This window comes from Brienomyrus brachyistius, chromosome 1 (assembly GCF_023856365.1).
Source record: "Brienomyrus brachyistius isolate T26 chromosome 1, BBRACH_0.4, whole genome shotgun sequence".
NCBI lineage: Eukaryota > Metazoa > Chordata > Actinopteri > Osteoglossiformes > Mormyridae > Brienomyrus > Brienomyrus brachyistius.
Window position 1 is genome coordinate 44,880,736 of NC_064533.1, and position 21,448 is coordinate 44,902,183.

At 38.6% G+C, this 21,448-nt stretch overlaps 2 protein-coding genes across 47 annotated transcripts in view; both read left to right on the forward strand.

Annotated features, from left to right (window-relative positions):
* Nucleotides 1-960: 960 nt before the first annotated feature.
* On the forward strand, nucleotides 961-7,438 carry LOC125730796 (caveolae-associated protein 2-like). The gene is made up of 2 exons (XM_049005835.1): nucleotides 961-1,731; nucleotides 5,509-7,438. Exons 1-2 carry the CDS (start codon nucleotides 1,237-1,239, stop codon nucleotides 6,265-6,267), a joined length of 1,254 nt encoding a protein of 417 aa, XP_048861792.1. The 5' UTR covers nucleotides 961-1,236; the 3' UTR covers nucleotides 6,268-7,438.
* Nucleotides 7,439-12,587: 5,149 nt separating this feature from the next.
* LOC125731624 (nebulin-like) overlaps nucleotides 12,588-21,448 on the forward strand; it is a 69,619-nt gene continuing 60,758 nt past the window's right edge. For 45 of the 46 annotated variants that reach the window (XM_049005905.1, XM_049005954.1, XM_049005930.1 and 42 more), the window contains exons 1-12: nucleotides 12,588-12,655; nucleotides 13,248-13,332; nucleotides 13,636-13,698; nucleotides 17,082-17,132; nucleotides 17,938-18,048; nucleotides 18,151-18,258; nucleotides 18,370-18,474; nucleotides 18,866-18,970; nucleotides 19,062-19,166; nucleotides 19,580-19,684; nucleotides 20,912-21,016; nucleotides 21,186-21,293. In XM_049005905.1, the coding sequence (XP_048861862.1) occupies nucleotides 13,657-13,698; nucleotides 17,082-17,132; nucleotides 17,938-18,048; nucleotides 18,151-18,258; nucleotides 18,370-18,474; nucleotides 18,866-18,970; nucleotides 19,062-19,166; nucleotides 19,580-19,684; nucleotides 20,912-21,016; nucleotides 21,186-21,293 (945 nt within the window). In that variant the 5' untranslated portion in view covers nucleotides 12,588-12,655; nucleotides 13,248-13,332; nucleotides 13,636-13,656. The remainder of the gene's footprint in view (nucleotides 12,656-13,247; nucleotides 13,333-13,635; nucleotides 13,699-17,081; nucleotides 17,133-17,937; nucleotides 18,049-18,150; nucleotides 18,259-18,369; nucleotides 18,475-18,865; nucleotides 18,971-19,061; nucleotides 19,167-19,579; nucleotides 19,685-20,911; nucleotides 21,017-21,185; nucleotides 21,294-21,448) is intronic. The other variant, XM_049005915.1, reaches the window with a different exon arrangement.

The window sequence follows — 21,448 nt, forward strand, 5'->3', positions numbered from 1 at the left end:
TGGTGCGTTGTGAAACAATTGTCATGCGAGGCACCGAGCTGAAGGGCTAAACAAGGCGTATGAAATTGCAAATTCAGTATGCTTTTTAGTAACGTAAACGTTTCATAATATCGTGCCTCATATTTCAACTTTTACATACGGAAAACATTTTTAAATAGGACATGTTGTTGCAGATTTTTCCCAGTAGAGGGTGTATTTTCATCACATATTGTGTAATCGCCGATCAGTATCTTGGAAAACTCTATTCTGAATACCTCTGAAGACTGTAAAACTATGCGTTTTTTCCTAATTAGAGTTATATTTAAAGGTGTAGTATCTGTCACGGTGTGGAAAGGAGTGGTAAGTAAAGGCATTGGAATGCGAGTAGGAGCTCCACATTCCCATGAGGCACTGTTTCCACATTTTCAGCATTACTCAGGAAAGAGGACGTCATAGAGAGCACGCAAACAATGGCTCCCGCAGGAAGGCAGAGCTATTAAACCATCGATACATGGAAAAGTGCGACAGGAAGGTGAGGCGCATACAAAACACAAAGAGGCAGTGTAGGTCTGTTTGGACAGACTTTGTACACTTACACAACCGCTAAAGCATCGTCTCTACTGAGATCCATTTGGTGCAACATCCAAGAGAAACATAAATAAGCCGAACTGGTGCTTTTCAGGAGCTATTAATCAATAATAAAAAATAAATGAATAAAAATGCAGCACTATAAAAGAAAAATACGCACACCTTGTGATTTCATGCCAGGACATTAACCCTAATTATTCTCCATATTTTGTTCCTTTCCTCAGAGCAAAAAAAAAAAAAAACAGACAAAAAGCAAATTTACAGACTTTAGGGAGGATTTAAGTTTATGCTTCACACATATACAAACGGAGAAGCGATTTTCCCAGCACTGGGCCGGGCTGGCTGCCATGGAAACCAAGCTCCTCCCAGATTAGTATGGGGCGAGGTTCCTAAGTTGTGTAGACAGAATGTTCCTATGCTTTAGACCGCTGTGTGGCTATATCTGAAAGAGTCAGAGGGGGAGAGGGAGAGAGAGAGAGAGAGTATGAACGTTCCATGTGAAAAAGGGTGGGGACACCAAAGCTAAGTGCAAAGAAGAAGTTTTTTTCCTCAGCTTCTTCAACTGAAGATCTGGACTTCAACTGGTAGAATTAACTTAAAAGAACGTAGAAAAAAAGTAGCAATCCGAGTTGAAAAGTTTGGCAAGTTTGAGAACATTTGTACTTCAGAATGGGTGAAGATGCAGTACAGGCTGAGAGAAGCAGCGCGACTCCACACGAAAGCCAGGACCTTGTGGTGCCCAGCCCTAGTCCCACTCAGATGTCACCTACAGTGCCTGGGGGGGTCCCAGTAGGGGAGTCCACGGCAGCAAAGAAGGACAACAATGGGGACACCCAAGTCAATGCTATTACAGTACTGACACTACTGGACAAGCTCGTCAACATGCTGGACACCGTCCAAGAAAATCAGCAGAAGATGGAACAGCAGCAACTGGACATGGAGAGTGTTGTGCGTGGCATACAAACCGATATGACCAAGCTCTCCAAGAGCCACACTTCCACCTCCAACACTGTCAGCAAGCTGATGGAAAAGTCCCGTAAGGTCAGCGTCCACATGAAGGAGGTTAAGGACAAAATGGACAAGCAGGCCATACAGGTGAAAAAACTAGAAGCTAACCACTCCCATCTCCTCAAGAGGAACAACTTCAAAGTGCTGATCTTCCAGGTAAGACTCAGGACAGAAAGTTACAGAAAGGAATGATAGGAATGGAGGGCAAGACGGGGAAAGCTTTCTGTCTGCTGGGTAGAATGTGTTTTTTATGCCTTATTCCTAGCTTACATCCCAACTATTATCTGATGATACTTGAACCTGATTCTCTTTATGCCAGTGAAAGTCCATAGAAACATGTCATGTTGCTCTGATGTTGTATGATATCAGAATTGGAAGAGGGTGGACAAATTAATAAATCATTTGTACAAAACCACCACTAAGTAAGCACTGAATAAGTTGTCTGTGTGTGTGTATATACACATACACACACACACACCTGGACTCATATCATTGTGGGGACCATCCATTCATTTCTACAAAATACAAGACTTCTGATATTTTTAGTTTCTTGATTGTAGTCACAGATTTTTATGAAATTGAATCAAAATAACAGGTTTTTATTACATTGTGTGACCAAATGTCCCCACACTGCAATGTATACCTGGACCATACAGACACACACACACTCAGCACTCAATGACAAAGAGTCTACTTTCTGGAATGGCAAAACAACATAGAGCTGCGTTTACATGTGAAGTACCACTAAAGATTGCAGTACTGAGCACCTTTGTGAAGGTGTAAAATTGGTGAAATAGCTTGACTTCAAGTTACTCGCCAACTGTAAATGATGCCAACAATCAGGGAGACCCTCTTCATGCTCGAGTGAGGAGACCAGCCTGCTCCAGTAATTTGTATCTGACCCAGGAATTTCTGAATTGGGTGTGACAATATGTAGGAAGATAAAATGCTTCTTGCATAGCTGTCTTATTTCAGTAGATGAACATATTTGGGCATATTTGGAGTTCCATTAAGTCATTATTCTTTGAGACTATCCAGCTGTAATATTTACAACCAGTCTCTCAGCAGAAGATAAAAACTGAGAAAAGAGTAAGACTCAGCTTGAAGTCAACTTAAAGTTATTTCTTGTTGAATTTTTGGTTCTTGTCTGTATTTCATGATGAAGGCAAGACAGATTTTTAAAATACACTTAGTGTTTTTGATGCTGACAGAAAGATTTTTCAGGCCAAACAATTTAAATGCATGCATGCATGCATCCATTAGTAAATCCATCCATCCATCCATCTTACAGCCACTTCTGCTGGTCAATGTAATGGGTGTTTATCTAAAAACCACAATAGTTCTAAAAAGTAATTTTAGATTTTAAAGAGTAGTCTTTGGTTTATTTGGAAATTATATGGAGAGTACCCAGCCTTACCCTATGCTGCCTGGTACAGGCTCCAGGCCTACCATATGACCTTGACTATGATAAGCGGTTAGGAGATGAATGTGTTTCTTAAGGAATTAAGGACTTCATTTAAACTGTATTCTTTAAGCATAAAGATTTCTTTATTCTCGGTGAACAGAATGAGAAGTATTGTGATACTCTAGCTTGCATGCTAAGAGAGATTTATTTGCAAGTAAAAAACTATACATTTCTTGATCTTGGTGCCTTTTTCAGTAGTATGCAGAATGAATATTCATATGGATGAAGGGCAACAAAGGAGACGAGGTTTAGTGGAAATTATGTGTAGACCAACATGAAGGAATCATTTGTATCTGATGTTTGTGTTATATCCTCTACTGCATATTTTTACTGCCTCAGAATGTCTCATTAAGGTCTCAAAACTCTTTATTCTTCACAATATGCCACCAGTTACAGATTTCCTAGGGTAATTCTCTTAAGTACAGCTGCAATTTTTATGGAAAGACTCCTCATGAATACAGATAATTCCGCTTCTGTCTTTGCATTCAAATCACACCAGCTGTACATTAATATTACATCACACACAATACATAGCAGATGCCTGTGTAATACTACCATTGCGCCTTAATTACAGTATCTTAGATGCAAAGAGAGCACTTTATGGACTGCATATGTGTGCTCCCTTCTATAAAGAATCCACATTACTGTAGTTATCTGCTGGCGAATTCCCAATTCATTTGACATTGTGAATGTGGGACAAGGGTAGGACAAGTTTCCAGTTGGTGTATGAATCACAATCCAAAATAATAAATAATGACTGTGAAATAGCAGTGCAGCCATAGAGACGGATGCCACTTAAAATACAAATAAACTTTGAGAGTCATGGAATAACCCCAAAAATGAGACCATGGCTTGGAGAACCGACACAGATGTGAGTGTAGACACTGGGACATTGGTGAAAATACATCTATAATCTTCCCCAGGAACTACTGTATGTACCAATTCAAGGGAGAGGGGAATGGACTGCTCTAGTGCAAGATATGTATTAGAATGAGAAAGTGTTTCCGTAAAAATTACAAAGGATGATGGTGATGATGTTGGGATTCTGGAATAATGAACAATACATCTATAGTTTCCTAATTATAATTTTAAAAATGCCATTCCTGCACGTCCTGTACCCTATAACAGATCAGCGATGTTAATATAAACATTGCGAGTTTTGCGAGACCATTGTTGCTTAGGATTCCTCCTGATTTTGCACTAATAAAATCTTTCATAACTATGCGGCTTTTTCTCTTCCAAGGAACAAACCTTTACTTTGATCATCGCGAGTAGCGAAGGTTTCTAAACCTAAGCAAGAATAAAATGGGGGAAAGGGATGTGACAGAAAGAACGAGCTTAGCAAACAACTAATCACCCCCCCCCCCCCCCAAAAAAAAAAAACACCTATGGAAATTCTGAGTGCTGCTTCATCCTGGTGTTCTTCCTCTTTTCCTGACTTTTGCATTTACATCATCGTTGTTTCCACGACAAGAGAGGGATCGCCTTTGTGTGATTGTGGACTGTAGTTCGCAGCTGAGCTCCGTTCCATGCATTCCAACAGCATAAATCACATTCTCTTAATTTGCCTTAGAAACCAATGGAGAAACCCTTGTACGTACACAGCTTTAGACGACACGTTTCATATTTTTGCAAATTTGATTGAACTCTACACATTTTTTGCACAAGCCCCCATAAATAGAAAGAGTATCTTTAACTGGACCCATATTAAAATCCATCCATCCATCCATTTTCCAAACCGCTTATCCTATTGGGTCGCGGGGTGTCCGGAGCCTATCCCGAAAGCAATGGGCACGAGGCAGGGAACTATATTAAAATCAAGAACATTATTAGCAATTTTACGTGGTTTGATGAATAGAAGAATTCTTTGATATAGATGTAAACATGATTAGTTAGGCAGATGTCAGCAGTCGGTAGGTTAGGGTCTGTCCGAAGCAGCACAGGGTACCAAGATGCATGGATGTTCAAAAATAAATTTGAAAGTGCAACAAACAAACAAACAAACCACTAACAAACAGAAAACACCAGTTTAATAAGAATAATCTTTGCCACTTAATAGTCCTTCCTGAGACAACCATATTATGCATACATCCATCCATGTTTAATATACTAAACCTCATGTGATAGTCTTAGGCAGTGGGGTGGGGCGGGGTGGGGGGGGGGGGGTGGGCTGGGGGCTCGTGGGCTAGAGTCCCAGGCAGCACAGGGTACCAGGCTGTGGTTCACCCTGAGACTGTGGGAAAAAACTAGCATATCTAGATGAAGCCCACCACACTTTCACTCACTGAGCCACCCATGACCACAGCTGTTTCTCTGACTTTCATAGTTAATATATGATTTTTAATGAAAAATAAGCCCTTTTGCAGTTAAATAACATGAATAGTGTCACGTAAGCTAAATACCAAATGCTGGAAGAATAATAAGATTATGAACTTTAAACTTTTTTTTTGTTTGTGTTATTGCTTTAGGAGGAGAATGAAATCCCTGCTACTGCCTTTGTTAAGGACCCTGTGCCCTACCCTCGTGACGCCGAGGAAGAGGTGCCCATGGTGGATGCCAATCATTCACAGGAAGAGGGGCTTCAGACAATAAACTTATCATCTGATGAAGAACTGGGGCTTGATGAGGAAGACGACGACAGTGTGATTGGAGAGAAGATGGATGAGACAATGCAGAAGTCCCGGGCTGAAAAGATCAAGCGTTCCAGCCTGAAGAAAGTTGATAGCCTCAAAAAGGCCTTCTCTCGTCAGAACATTGAAAAGAAGATGAATAAGATCAGCACCAAGATCAGTACCAGTGTGGCCATTGAGAAGCGTGAGAAGCTCAAGCAGAGCAACCCCAGCGCCAAGAGCTCCTCCTTTAAGGTGCCGACTCTCTCATTCGGTCTCAAGAAAACGCAGGACACCCAGGCTTCTCCGAAGGCTGAGGAACCACCGGCAGTAGTGGCTGCAGTTGAGATGGCTCCCATTAAAAGCCTAGATGAAAATCTCCCTTTCACTGAGGTGCACTCTGACCTGGCCCCAGCGCTGGAGGACGCCCTCACTAACTCCTCCATCCACATAGATGCTGAGCAGTCCTTGGCAGAAGATGAAGACCATGAATATACCCTGTCTGCCACTTTGCCCCAGGAAGATTCCCTACCGCGCCATTCCTCCGCTCTGCACCAATTAGATGAAGAGAAAGAACAAGAAGAGCAAGAAGAGGAGGAGGAAGAGGAGAAAAAATGATGGGTCATTTTATATTTTTTTCTATTTCCCATCCATAGCATCCATCACCTCAATATCTTTCTTCCTGTTAACATCCTTCATCTATCATTCTTCTAATGCACACATTTTTCATACGTTTACCTCTTTCATTTAACAAACAAGCACCATTTTGTATTACTGTACACATGCATGTCTTGTGGATAATCAGATTTTGTATGTAGTACAATGTAGTTAATTCTTATGTAAGCTTTGTCAGCTTTGATCATGTCTTATCTACCAATTATATATTCAAGATGCCTTAAGCAATTTCTCCCTGCTATCTGTTCTGAGGGCTTATTTTTGCTAAACAAAATTCACAGAATCTCTATTAGTTCTTCTAAACACTCTTATTTACCTTGGTGCAGCCCCACAGAACTGGTGACTGAGCCTGCTGTAACTTAACTATGAAGAGAGTGCTAACTTGTTGTGTCAAGCTTCTTGTTTAGTCTTAGTTTAATGCTCTTTTTTATTAAACAGTGCTTCAGGTCAATGATGTCTACCACTTTGGAAAATGTAGGTCAACAAAATAGAAGGGCGTATCAATAATTTTAATCAATAGTACAATGACAACCTAAGTCTATATTTCCAGTGTTCAGTTTTGGATTCAGAGAGAATATCAAAGCTCCAATTCAACAAATGTAATGCAATTGTATACTGTCATTTTGCATATGAATTTATTCCTGGGAACTTTGATTATATTGTTTTAGATGTCTTAAAACTGTCACTGGAGTGTCAATCCACCCAAGATAAATAAGATATTGGTCATCTTCACACATTTTCCAGTGAGGAGGGGATAGGCGATGTGACAGACAGGCATACATAGCCTAAAAAGCTCTTAAAAGCAAATATAAAACTATTTTAAAAATATTAAACATTGCTTGTATGTCTAATAAACAAAGATATAATGCTTCATTCCATAATTAAATCTGTGAAACTGCAATCTGTTTTTCTTGATGAATGGATAAGCTTGCATTTTGAAAAATAAGCTTATGTGCAATTTGTATATTATTTCACTTACTAATAATGCCAACTAAGCTTTTTAATCACAGACACACCTTATAATCAGATTATCGTTTATGCCTTCTTACTGTGAAAACATTTTTTTTCCCCAAAAATGATACAAATCCCCAAATAAAGAAAATTTTAAATGAGACCGCTTATGGTAACAGGATTCATTGTAATATCGTTAGATTGTAGTGCCACAATTTTATGCATAAAGTAAATATATCTTATATGAAGAGACCATAGCAACATGTACGGCAATAACATGTATGATTGTAGTTAATAAATTCCAGTTAATGTGACAGTAAGGAATACATCTCACCACCATCGCCTACTACCTCTACAGAACAATATGAAATAGCAAAACCTTTATATATCCACTAAAAATAACACAAAATGAAATCAGGGCGGAAGAATCTACTTATAAATGCAAAGATTTACATCCCATACATGGAGATGCAGAAATTTCCTATGGTAAATGCATGCAAATAATTTGAAAATACTTTCTTTGCCTGGAAAATAAAACAATGACACAGCCCATATAACTGCCATTGGTGTAATTGGGGTTGTGGCAGTCTTGGAGACCACACGAGGAGGCACGTGACAGGGAGGAAACGTACAGCCTGGAAGTGCCAGTCTGCCACAGGCAGGGGCGATCCTAGAAGATGTGGGCCCCAGTATGCATGTTCCTCCAACGCCTTCGCCACAGGTCACACCCACGCACAATAGACACAAAGAAAAGATGTGTAGATGGTGGGAAAAAATGGGGGGGGGGGGGCAATCAGCTCATTTCAATGTACAACATGTCTTCATGTGCAAGCAGATCTGGGCAAGAGTGTTCTGGTGCCAATACATTGTTACGCATAACATTGGTACAAGGCTGGAGCTAAATTAAATTTAATTAATTTTTATGTAGAGCCTTACACAATGGAGTTGGCTAGGCACTTGACAAAAGTGTGTGGCAATCCATTGTTAGTGCAAGTAGACTGAATGGTTCATGGTACAGGGAAAAAGGGATGAAGAAAAGAATGGCAGAAGACAGCAGAGGTGAGGAACCAAAAACTCCCTATTAAGGAGAGAAAAATCTCTGGGTGTCCAGGTTTGACTGGCTCCCCCTGAGCATACTAACAGTACAAAATATAAAGAAAATCATCATGCTTTAATAAATGTGTGGCGTAAACTGTGGGTGAGGTCCATCAAAGAGCCAGATGTCCATGCAGATCTTTGTAAGTCGATAGATTGTATGCTGCGTCCGCAATGTCACAGTTCCATGGGTTTAAAATGGCTCCCCCAACTTTGATGGTGCTGGCTCAAGGAATCATCCAGACGTGTAGCAGTGGAAGAGAGTCATGTACAAAGGGGTGTGGGTAACTAGGGGGGCAACTTCACATAGGTCTTTAACCCTTCTATCTCTGACATACTGATGAGTCTGCCAAATATGGGGTCAGAGGGTGGAGACTGTGGGTATTGACCAACCAAAGGAGCGGAGACATCAGCCACTATCCCCGCCGCCAAAGAGTCAAAACTGAACTTGAGGAGCAAGCGAGTGTTTGGCAGAGGCGCAAGCGCAGAGAACAGGCCACAGCCTTATGCTCGCGAGACAGCATTTGTGCGCGCGGAACAGATGTACGTCCTCGCGAGGATGCTTTTCCGCTCGCGAATGCTGCTGCGTACGCTCATGCACGCGCATGGTTTTTATGTTTATGGGTTTAGAAACTAATTCAACGTTATATAATACTTCCTAAATCCATCCTCCGAGCCTTGCACACAGCAAAATTATGGACACAGTATTTAAGTTCAGTCGTCTTACTGTTGTGCTTTGTATTGAGATGCAATGCCCTAACTTCCAATTTACTCTCCATTTTTGAGCTCAAAGTTTTGTTTTGCTTTGCTCACCTTGAGATGGTTGCTAAACCAGTCTTTCAGTGCGGTTTTCACGCCTTTTTGAATGACATTTGTTATTGTATAACAAACGATGTAGCGACCATATCCCAGAATACTTTGCTAACGAGATTCATATTGTGACTGAACATACAAATATGATCAGCCCGCACACATTACGAGATAAAGAGTAAATAACTAATTATTATTGACTGTTAAAAAACAAAAATTATAACTGATCGTAGGGCTAGGCGATATAAAAAAGTAATATGCCTAATATATGATATTTTAATTACAAAATATCTGGATAAACAATAATATCCAACCGCCCATCCGGCACACATGCACGCGGCACCAAACAGGACACTTTTTTAGACGAAAGAAAAACACGTTCTTTGTAGTTTGTATTGGTCTGTTATAGTCAACACGTAATTGTTCTTTCACTTAATTGCTCAGTCAGGTTCAGGAATACCACCTCCCAAGCTTCAGGTACAAGAAAAAAACATGCTCAGTTCTGAAATCACGTTTGTCTTGATATAGGAAGAGTGCAGAAGGCAGTATAGGGTATTGATATAATACAAAAGTATAGTATCACTATCACTTGAGTCATCTGGCACTGATGACACCTCATCTGAATAAATGTTACTAAGGAACATCATGGGAAACAGATATAAATAACATTTCATGGAATATAAAATTTGGAACTCATTCAATATTCCCTATATAGGCAAATCTATGTAGTTTACTATATTTGGAATTAGTGCCAACATTCCAGTACGCAAGACGGTATCCTGCCAACAAAAAATCTATATATATTTTTTTATTATTATTAAACTATTATTTACCATTAAAATGTCAGGTCTAGTCTTTTCAGAAATCGCTAGTATCAGAATAAGGTACTTGTTGAAATAAAAAACGTTGTAACATATGTACGGTAATCTGCGATTTGCCTTCGGTTCTGCGTCGGAGGACCCAAGGAGCCAACTTAGGGGTGGCTATGTAGTGCCTGATCGCAATGACCAGGGAAATGGAATTGGATTTTAGGATTTGGCCAATTAGAGATATTGTTACCTTTCCTCTTGTACAATTTGTGATTTTAATTGTATTGGAATCATATGTTTTACATTTATATTACATTAGTATTGCATATGGGAGACAACGAAACTGTATTGTAATATGATCGTTGGAAAGTGGAATGTTCTGGGAAGGGTGTCGAGTATTTAAGGAACTCAACTTTCCATTGGAGGGCGGGCAGGCTTATTGTGGTGTAAAGTGTAGCAGGCGTAGGAATGAGTTATAATGATTATGGAAATAAGGTTTTTGAATGATCGATGAAACAATTAATTCGGGAAATGTGGCGAGCTTTCGAAACGTTTGAAATATAGCATGGCAGTGACATCTGGTGGCGAAATGGTGCTCAGTAAATACGTTTCGCGGGTAGAGCAATCCAAATAATAGATTCACTACATTATGACTTGGAAAAACGTCGCCTGTGACATTTTAAAATAAATATTCAACGGGGATTTAATGTACTCACATTCTGTTAGGTCTGTTGTTTAATTTGAAATTGATAGACCTACATTTTCATTATAAGATTATAATTTGTTGGGTGAGTTTTTCCTAAGTAGAGTTTTAGACAAAAGGTCAGTATTTTACTGTCATTTACCACATGAATCTTAGAAGCTGAAAGAGAACTTTGGGAAGAACTAGAACTACTTTTATTAAAGGACATTTACTTCAGTCAGTACCTCATTCTGTGTTGTGTTGATTGAACAGAGTAAGAGTGGGCAACTGACTTTGCAAGATCCCACACAAGGCTTCTCTTATATAGGATTATCAGAGTGTAAGATGCTTTTTCAGTCCAATATTGGATCTCGAGATAATTTTGAGACAATGATTCCGCATTGAAAGTTTAGTTCCAAAACTTTTAACTAAAGGTGACATGCTTAAGAATAATTTCCATATTACCAACCAGTAGCCAGGGTGTTTAACAAATGCATAACTTATCTCTCCTAATAATAATGCAGGACCCATGGTGATAGTCATTGCAAAACCAAAGCCCAGCAGACATAATAGTTTTGTTCGTCATAAGCACTGACGTGTATAGTGATGCATTGCACTGTTGTTGCTCCACCTTTGGGGTTTATTGCTGAGGCTGTTGGGCTTTGAGGGGGACAGGGAGGGAGGACAATGATGGGGAAGGAGGGAAGTGAAAGTCAGTTGCAGATGTGCAGCTGTTTCTGCCACTCAGCTAACTGCAGTTCAGTTTCCCCGAGTTAGGCCAGAAAAAAAATGCCATCACAAGTGAATTCAGGTATGTTCTGAAACAGCTGTAGGGATGACTCAAATGCTCTTGTCACTCAATGCATTTACTTAGTCTGTTGGATGATCAGTGAGAAATAAATTTGCCAAGGCGGTTTTGACCATTTCTTGTGGAATGAAAATGTACATATGCTGAAAAAAGTGAATTTCAGATCCCTCATTTAGAATCCAGACGAACCAATGAATCTCAGGCGTGACCTTTATGTATGCTGGGTTTCAACACAACTGGATCTGATTAGACGTGATTAGGCTATTAAAATAATACTTATCTGTACGTCATATCAAGTCATGATTTAAAATTGTTAACAGGTTAATAGCTATGAATGACTATTAAAAAGCTATGGACTAATTAATGAAGCTTCCATAGTTAAACTGCATAAGCATGGAACTGCAGGAAAACTGATTATGCCTCAAAATAAGTATCTAGAAACAAATAACAAAAGAAACGATGTCCAGGAAGACTCTTACAGCTTAAATAATACAAAATCCAACATTTATAAATACAGTTTGACTTTAAATTGTAACTTTTAAATGCCTCTCAATATTCATGGAAATACCAATTTAGAAAGAACATAACCAATAAATTAATGACGGCCTTTCTTATCACCAGAGAAGTGGACCATCCTTTACAGATCATACATATATGTAAACTTTAATCCTCCAACTAATTACTGACCATGAGTATGATGGAATCTGTATAATGTTTTGTGCTGTCAGATGAGAATTTGAAAAATGAATTTAACTGCAATATATTTAAGCTGCATCCTGAAACAGTCCGGCATATAAAATGCCCTCAGGAGATTTCATATTTTACTAGGTCTGGGCATTCAAATTGCTGTTAGTCATTGTATTAATATCTGCTGACTGAATGATTTGTCAGACATTTAATTCCATTGAATTCATCATCGGACTTGTCATTAGTCTCATAAGTCATACTCCTTAAAATTCGTTTCTGTATGGATTTATGGAACAGGTGGCCTTTTCAGACGGATCACTAGGTATATTTAGCTTTTGAAATCTGAGCGAGCAGCTTTCTGATTGGCTATTTGGACCACATGATAACCAAGATGCTGATGTATTCCTTTGCTTTCTCCTAGCATTTCTCCGGAGGGAAGAGGTGGGGAGTCTCCGGTGACTTGGGATACTTTTAAAAGTAAAATATCTGGTAAGTCAAAGAATCATTTTTATATTCTTGGTCTGCATGGTCTATTTCATCCAGGTTGTTGGTGGAGCATGAACAAGCCAATTCAAGCACCTGCAAGGTGCACCGCTCTTCTTAGAAGGGATTATGCAGTGCTACCTGTAAAAGTGGTAATTCCCCCAACAGAGTGCCTTGGATACTCACTCGCATAAACCCGTTCCTCTCCCATTCCATATTACAGCAGTATATTTGATCATTATATTCCCTTGTTCCTGCAAGGATTTTTATAATAAAATATCCAAGATGGGTACTAAAAAGGGTCACAGTTTGCCATCCTATATTTAACCTGCAGCCTCAGAAGGCATTGCAGTTCAGCTAGCTAAACAAAGTCAACCAATCAGGTTTTAGCGTTAGCTTATATGACAAATAGCTCAAGTGCCAAGGAGCAGCTGTCTGGAGACTTCAGGATCCCCAGAGTCTGGCTGGGCTTCTTAGGTGTCACCTTAAGACTTTGGGAGGCCTGCAAAAAGAATTCAAATGCTCACCGTGGTATACTGATGTATCACTAAGACCATTTATGAAATATTCACAAAGAAACTCATTGTTATTCTTTTAGTTTTTCAGAAACAAAGTAAGATTGTTTCTGGACCCCTTTGAATGGAAACTAAAGGGCTTCCTTCCTGCATTCTCTCATGTTATTGGTACGTCCAGTTTATCTCAGTGATACTTTTTTAAAAAGTTCTCCAGTTCGGCCATGTAATCTTAATTGAACATCAATATTTATAACGGTGATGTAATTCTGTGCTGATGTTTTTTGTTAATAACATTTTCTGCGATAAAAAAAATGCATGGCATTGTATCAATATGCTAGAATGCTTCGTGAAACTCGGTCCAACACTTTGTATTTGTAAATATGGATTAGTTGGTTGTGCTTGCAAACATGGCATCATCTCATAATGGGAATATATTTTAAGATGCTATTTCTTTGCAAAAACTTTGCATAGATTCTCTAAAACTGGAAAATAATGCAGCGGGTGAAACGGGTGGAGTATGAAGAAGAAGGGGAGGTAAGAAATATGTCTCTAATCGCTTGGAATGAATTCATGGTGCAAATGGAAAGTTCTAGGAACATGACCGTAGCAGAGACACTAAGGGAGAATCGGTGCGTTAGTACAGTGGTATGTGCACCAGCAGCAACATGTGACAGGTTCAGACAAGCACCTTCTGATGTTGTGTAATGCACTGGCATTTTCTTTATGTTGAATGTAAACTGCATGGATGTTTAACATACATGATGTATGATAAGGAAATTGTACATCGAGTTGTACTGTATGTATTGTATGTCTACAAAAATATGTGTTGGTTTGATGCTACTGTGAAATATGATATATGACTGGATGGAAGCATTCACCTGGGAAGTTCTTGTTTCTCTGCAGTTAAATAATTTGCGTTTTGAAAGCGGAGATGTTTGTCACGAGGAGGATTTCTGCAAACCCCTGCAGCCTAAAAGCTTGATTGCAAACTTCTGTTGGCTGAAGTGATGCTGAAGTGATCTGTAGTTACACCTTCCACTTTAAGTTAGACACAGCGATCAAAATTATTCTCCTCACTGCGTTTTTATTTGATTTGCACACAAGACGAAGTTGTATTCTGAATGTGGCAACAGTATTTATAATCAGCACTGACAGATCTTCAAGCTTCCATTTTTAGGAACTATTATTATTCTGTTATTTTTATTCTAAGAAAAAGAACAGAATAGGATTCTAATGTTTTTAGGTTAAAATATTTCATGCTGTTGCATTTTATATACAACTGGGCATTTACACAATAATGAAAGTTCTAAATATTCACTTATTTTATTGATAGTTTGGAAAAATGTATACATTGTATTTATATTTTGTTGTTTGCTTAATTTTTCGTTTTATAAAGTGTCTGATCTTAATTTGTGATTTGTATTTCACAAAGCAATCACAAATATCAAATCACTATTTGTATTAATTAGGGTTTTAATTAATATTTTCCTGTTATAAAAAGGGACAAATATAGTAAGATATGTCTAGAGGATATTCATGGGGATGTAGGAGAGGAAAGGTGCTCTAAATCTGTAACTCATATAGCTGGCAAAATTGACATCACACTACTATAAATGTCACAGTGGTAAGGATGGGAAAAAACTTGTGGGGTTAAGTGTGAATATGATCTCTCTTTATTCCTCTTGGAGGTTGAGTAGGTTCTGATCATTTCTGGATAGCTGTAATATGCAGGACAGTTTCCGGCTCTGGTTCTGTCACTAACACATAATTTAGCCTCGTAGATTTGTAGCTAGTTTAGTTCCAGATTTATTGAGTAAAAGCTTGTGGAGGAGTTTGAAGAATGGTCATGTGAAAATTCATTATTTTTTTTGGGAAGGTTTGTCATCCTGACTTGGAACAGTGACTGTGTGTGTGGTGTTACTATAGCCTAATTGTCCCTAACAAGGTAGCCATTCAGAATCAAGATGTTTCAAGATTACTGGTGGAATATTATTCTTTGTAACAGTAAAAGTGAAACAATGCAAATATTTTCAGATCATGTCTTTTTGTACTTCATTGGTGATACACCAATGTATTTTAAATATCTTTCTCCTACTCTGAGTTCAACAAGAGACATCAATAAACTTTGATGTGTACAATAGTGAGGCATGTTTTCCCTTAGTGCTGCTATTATGACTGATCTTATGTTTGTCCCCTTTCTGACATCCCAGCCCTGGTGCAAAATGAAAGCTAACGATCGTATTGCATAATATTAGGGATGGCACAAAATCTTTTTTTTTTTTTAAGGTCCGATCCCGATATAAATTTTTTTTAATTTCTGCCGATATTGATACCATTGCAATGTTTCCCCCCTTTATCAACTATTTGCAAGGGTTAGGGACAGAAGATCCCAGCAAATGTGAAAATTCGCAAATAATACTTGAGGTTCCCCTAACCTCAACCCATAACGGCCTGCTAGTCTGACTCGTAAAAACTGTAAAGGCTATTTATTACCAATTTCTAAATAGTACTGTATTGCACCGTTGCATGTTAAAGTACTTCATCATTTCCTATGAAGACCTTTTTATATAATAACAAACCATTTAAATTATGCCCCTATATGTACAAAGTTAGTTCTGTACACACTGACTACGGAGGTGTCTTTGGTAGAGAGAAATATTATCTCGTAGTAACTCGTGCTCTCGAATGAATAATTTGTGCTCTCAAATTAATATTTCATGCTCTTGAGTTAGTAATTGCGGAGCTACCTGATTGGCCGGTGAATACCAGAGCATGTCACCGGCCAATCAGATAGCTTCTTTCATGAATATTAATAAAATTCTCTGACCAACTGTGTAAAATGAAAATTCGCATCCCGCTCACCTCACGTTCAATGGCTTTCATACATTAACATTAGCATACATAATCTGAGAACACAAATTACTACAAGATAATACTTTTGTCTACGAAGACACCCAAAGGTACGTAGGTTTTGGATCCATTATTTCAAAATTTATGTCGTAAAAAAGTTACTACGACACCTCACGGTCTCAAAGGTAGCTAACATGTTAGTGAGTCTGGTTGCTGAGACAAAGATGAGTGGCGTACCCAAGCCAAGACGTTTAACATAAAATATATGATATGCATTTATGTGCCACTTCTATTTATATCTTGTGTCATTTTATGTGATCCTAATCATTTTCAAAATTGTTTATGGCCTATGTGTCATCTGCAAGTTGCTACATTTGTATGTGGAAAAAACATTCCCGTTTAATTATCCATGGCCAACTGGCAATTAACAAACACCTCCAGCGTCAATGACAGCTCCAAGGCTCACCTGAAAAACAAGCCGTTAACTGATGCTTTATTGATCCCCACGGGGCAATAATCATTACATCACCCCCTACCTTGCTCTCTGTAGGTGAGTGCAAGCTGCCCACAAAGAGCAGCCACCTGTTGTGGCACCCAGCTGGGGGTTAAGGACCTTGCTCAAGGACCCACACACATGCCAGGGCTGGGCTTGACCTAGCAACCTTCTGATCACAGGCATAGAGGCTTAGCCCCCTGAGCCACACACTTAGCAGCCATGTGATCCTCACTCCTTATTACAGTATCGTGTTAAGGCTGCAAGAATTTTAGGGTTTTTTTTCAGGCTAGGCCTAACTTTCATGGAAAATCATATCAGTTTCACACTCCCCCCTCCCCCAATAACCGATCCAGCATTTTTTTGCTGGTATCCGCCAAATACCGATAGTGGGTATCGATAAGTGCCATCTTACGCAACATATAAGTAAATATATTTTGTCTATGAATATTTGTACATTACATTATTACGTATTTTGTTATTGTTGAAATCGTTGACTTATACTTACCACGGCTGGTATGTCACTGTCTTTGATTCTGATTTTGAATCAATGGAGTTTGTCCTGTATTTGTAGTATGTTGTGGAGACTTCGAAGGTGATGTCGTACGAAACACAGGTTACCGAGGTAATTTACTAGATTAACATGGTGAACAAGATGTACAGCTGCGGCTTCCAGGGTTGGCTTGCAAACTCTCAGGGTTATTTCATCAAACCGTCCGTAAAATTGTAAATATAATCAAACATTGCACTTCTGATAAATTCACGAATATTTGTCTTTAATTTGAAATTAATTTCTCAGGGATGGAGTCGCTGGAATTCAAATTTAAAATGTATTCCTTGAAACACACTTCAGAAATTGTGTATTACTGTTGTAGTGCTGTATGCACAAAACCCCCTGAAGTATGAAATAACCCTCATGCAATTTTTAAGATAATTTCTGAAAAGTAAGAAGATTCTTGTAGCTTGCTTTTAATAAATGCAACTTATTTTTAAGCAATGACATGCATGCAAGAATGGACTTTGATTGAATCATAACATCAGAACATTAGTACTAAACTTTATAAATCTAATAATTCCCGTCCTAACACAACAAAACCAGGTTTGACCTAATATTCCTTTTTACTGGTAATATATTTAATAAGCTTCTGGTATTCTAAGGTTTAGGCCAATAATACATTTCATTTAATTTGTTTTCTTGGAGAACTAAATATGTATGTTTTATATGGATATCTCTAAAAGATTGTCTGAAGGATCTTAGCATAATTTATTTTTTAAAAGAAGGAAAAATTAATTTCAGCTTCCAACATTACTAAACACGAGTTCCTATAATCGAAAGATAAAACACAAAATTTTTATTTTTTGAAGTCTATCATTAGGATTGTCATTAACCTTGATTATATGTCTTAATATGCCCCGTTTTGGTTTTCTAGTCTGGTGACTTGCCTGCACGGAAGGTCAAGAAGAAAGTAAAGGTTGACACTTCCAAGTTCATGACCCCATACCTGGCTCACAGCCAGAAGATGCAGGAGCTGTTTAGCCATGTAAGGGCATTTGTACTGTCCATAATGTACTTGAGCTGCTTGTCGCTCTCACTTGTTCTTGGATGCATGATTTGCAGTCATTTGGTTGTTTTACGTTTGTAGAACAAGTACAGAGAAAGTTATGACTTGAACAAAGGCCAGCCGTACTTTATCACATCGGACGTTCCTGAGATAATCAGGATCAAAAAAGCCCAGGATCAGCTCAGTGAGGTATCCTATTAGTTTATTTCAGTTACTCTGTTTTTCTTTTCAAAATTAACAAAGCTTATATTTTGTCTTAATTTCATCTGTTTTCTCTTTCACCCTTTATTTGATTACTAGGTCAAATATCGTATGGAGGGAGTAAAGTCCCAAACCATGTGTAACTACGATGGTGAGGCCAGGGAGATAACCCACGTAAGGAATGTTTCTGAGCTGGTCAGCAAAGTAAGTGTCAAAATATCAACCTGATATACTGGCAACGTATTGAATTCTTGTGCATATCTGAATCATTTTGTGTTACTCGCATTACTCGCTAAATGTTTTATAAAATGACAAAAATACCTGTTTAACTTGACTAGTTCATTGACTTTTTCAGAGTATATTTTGTAATATTAAAGAATGCGTACATGCGAATCATTTTGTGTTACTTGCATTACTCGCTAAATGTTTTATAAAATGACAAAAATACCTGTTTAACTTGACTAGTTCATTGACTTTTTCAGAGTATATTTTGTAATATTAAAGAATGCGTACATGCGGAAGGAAAAAACACAACAGTGTCCTGAATTTTTTGCGTCTCTGAGCTGTGAGAAAAATGTCGGTGGATTTCCCGTAGGTTCTGTACAGACAGAAGTGGGATGAAACTAAGGATAAGTACTTGCTGCCCCCCGACGCCCCAGACCTTGTACTAGCCGTGAAGAATGCCGCAAACTTTAGCAAGGTATTTCTTACAGAGAGAAACCGATTAATCATAGAGGAGTAAAATGAAAAAAGTGAAAAAAATGATTAAATTATTTCTCTGTACTATTCAGAAACTGTACACGGAGTCCTGGGATGAGGAAAAGACAATGTACTACCCTTACAGTGACAGTCCAGAGCTTCGCAGAGTGGCCAAAGCACAGGAGATCCTGAGTGATGTGAGTGATGTTTTGTCCACTTTTATAAAGTTACGAAGGCTGGTTGAGACAAACAATGAATACGCAGTGAAAAAGCCTGACAGGAACATGGTCGCCTTGATTGTGCTTGTTGTTGTTTGTTGTCTGTTTGTTTATTAATTGATTGTTTGATTCATTGGCGGCATTGTTGCTTCACATCTCTGGGCCCAGTCCCCCTCCCTGACTCCATGTGTATGGAATTTGCATGTTCTCCCCGTGTCATTGTGGGGTTCCCTCCAGGAACCCCCCCCCCATAGTCCAAAAATATGCTGAGGTTAACTGGAGTCGCCAAATTGCCTATAGCACCCCATCCTGCGTCGTTCCCTGCCTTGTGCAATAGTCTCTAAGATAGACTTCTTAAAAATGACACATTTTTCTTTTTAACCTTATTTCAGATCAAGTATAAGAAGGGGCATGATGAGCGCAAAAGAAAGTATACCTCACTGGCAGACCCCCCGGACGTAGAGCTGGCCAAGAAAGTCTTCACTCAACTAAGTGATGTAAGTGGTCTGTGTTGTGTGGATAGACACAATAGCATTCATTGTGATACATTGTTTCCACCAGCTTGTACCTACTTACATATTATAAATATGCACTTCTTGTTTTTATTAAAAAATTGTTGTTTGCAAAAAAAATCACCTATACCTCTTTGAGATAACATGTACCTAAAATAAACATGGATGGACATTATAAATTTGTCAGGTTACTGTTTTTGGCTAATTACAAAGTCAGAAAAAAGCGTACCAATTTGTACCTTTGCTTGTCATTGGGACTGTACCCTCAAGAGCTACAGGTACTTGTACCTTTTTAGATACAAAAGTGGACTATGAGGAACATTTTTGTACAATTGGGGGTACATTAATGTTGTTTACCTCGGGGAGTCCATTTATGCACATTATAAAGTACAGTTACCTACAGCTATAGGGTACAATTAGCAAAGCAAAGGTACGAAGTGGTACCTACTCTTTTTTTGATAGTGTACAGCTGAACCCTGGTCCATCATACAAATAACTGGGGGGACATGAGGTCACTGGTAGACTAGCAGGTAGGGAAGGCACTTGTCTCCTTTGCCAGAATCCCCAGTCCACATACAAATTTGGATACAGCATTGTCGTCTTGAGGAGTGACCAGCTTTAAGGCTGCAGTTAATCAGCTGTTTAGTAGCATAGCGATGATGCTAATAATAGACAAAGCACATGCTTTAAAGTTGTTGAACATATGAGTCACTTTTTTGTCAAGTTATATTACATATGCCTGTTTATTTTGACTATATTTATTAGTATGTAATGCTCTGCAATACAGTTTTTGTTTAGCTAAATTAAGATTATGAATTTTACTTGCGAATGGTACGTAAGTGTGTGCTGCAATGGGTTGGTGCCCCCTCCTGGGTTGTTCCCTGCCTTGCATCCGTAGCCTCCAGTATAGGCTCCGGACCCCCACCCTAACCCTGAATAGGATAAGTGGTTACATAAAATGGATGGATGGATGGACTCGGGAATGGAGACTGTGAAACATGGGTTTTTTGTGCTAAGGCAAAATGTATTTCTCTCGATTTCTTCAGTTTTGCAGTTATTTTATTACTAATTAATGATGTATCATCCCCCTTTAGTGCAGAATTTGATTTACATTTCGTTCTTTGTTACGGATACCTTTCCGTCATAATGCTAGTTTATGCCAAAGTGTAAGAGAATATAATTATACTGAAAAGTGCTCTCCGACATCTGCAGCTCAAGTATCGCGAGGATTACAACAAGAATGTTAAGGGCCAGTGGTGTGAGACGCCATACTTTGATGTAGCTATCGGAAGAATGGTTATGGACAACATCAGCGCAGTAAGTATTCTATCAAAAGGTGGTTCAACAAAATACATCCTCAATATAATTTAAGTTATCAGAGAACACAATTTTTCTTCGATTTTGTTTAATTTTTTACGGCAATTTTGACGTCTCCTAAGTGTAAACAAAGTATATGATATTGATTTTTTTTTTTCAACCCCCCCAGAAAAAGTACACGGCCGACTATGAAGAAATCAAAGACCAAATTTACTTCATGCAAACAGAGACCCCAGAATATGAATCGCACAAAAAATCTGGAAGTGCTGCTAGCGGAGTGAGTATTCTGGTTGATCAATCACAGCACACTTGGGATGGATGACCTGTCCACTACTGCTAACATAAGAATGGAAACACTGGTCGTCTGACCTTTTTTTGAAACCCATCCAAACCAATCATAAATATGCTGTGTATTAGTATGGGTAAAATATA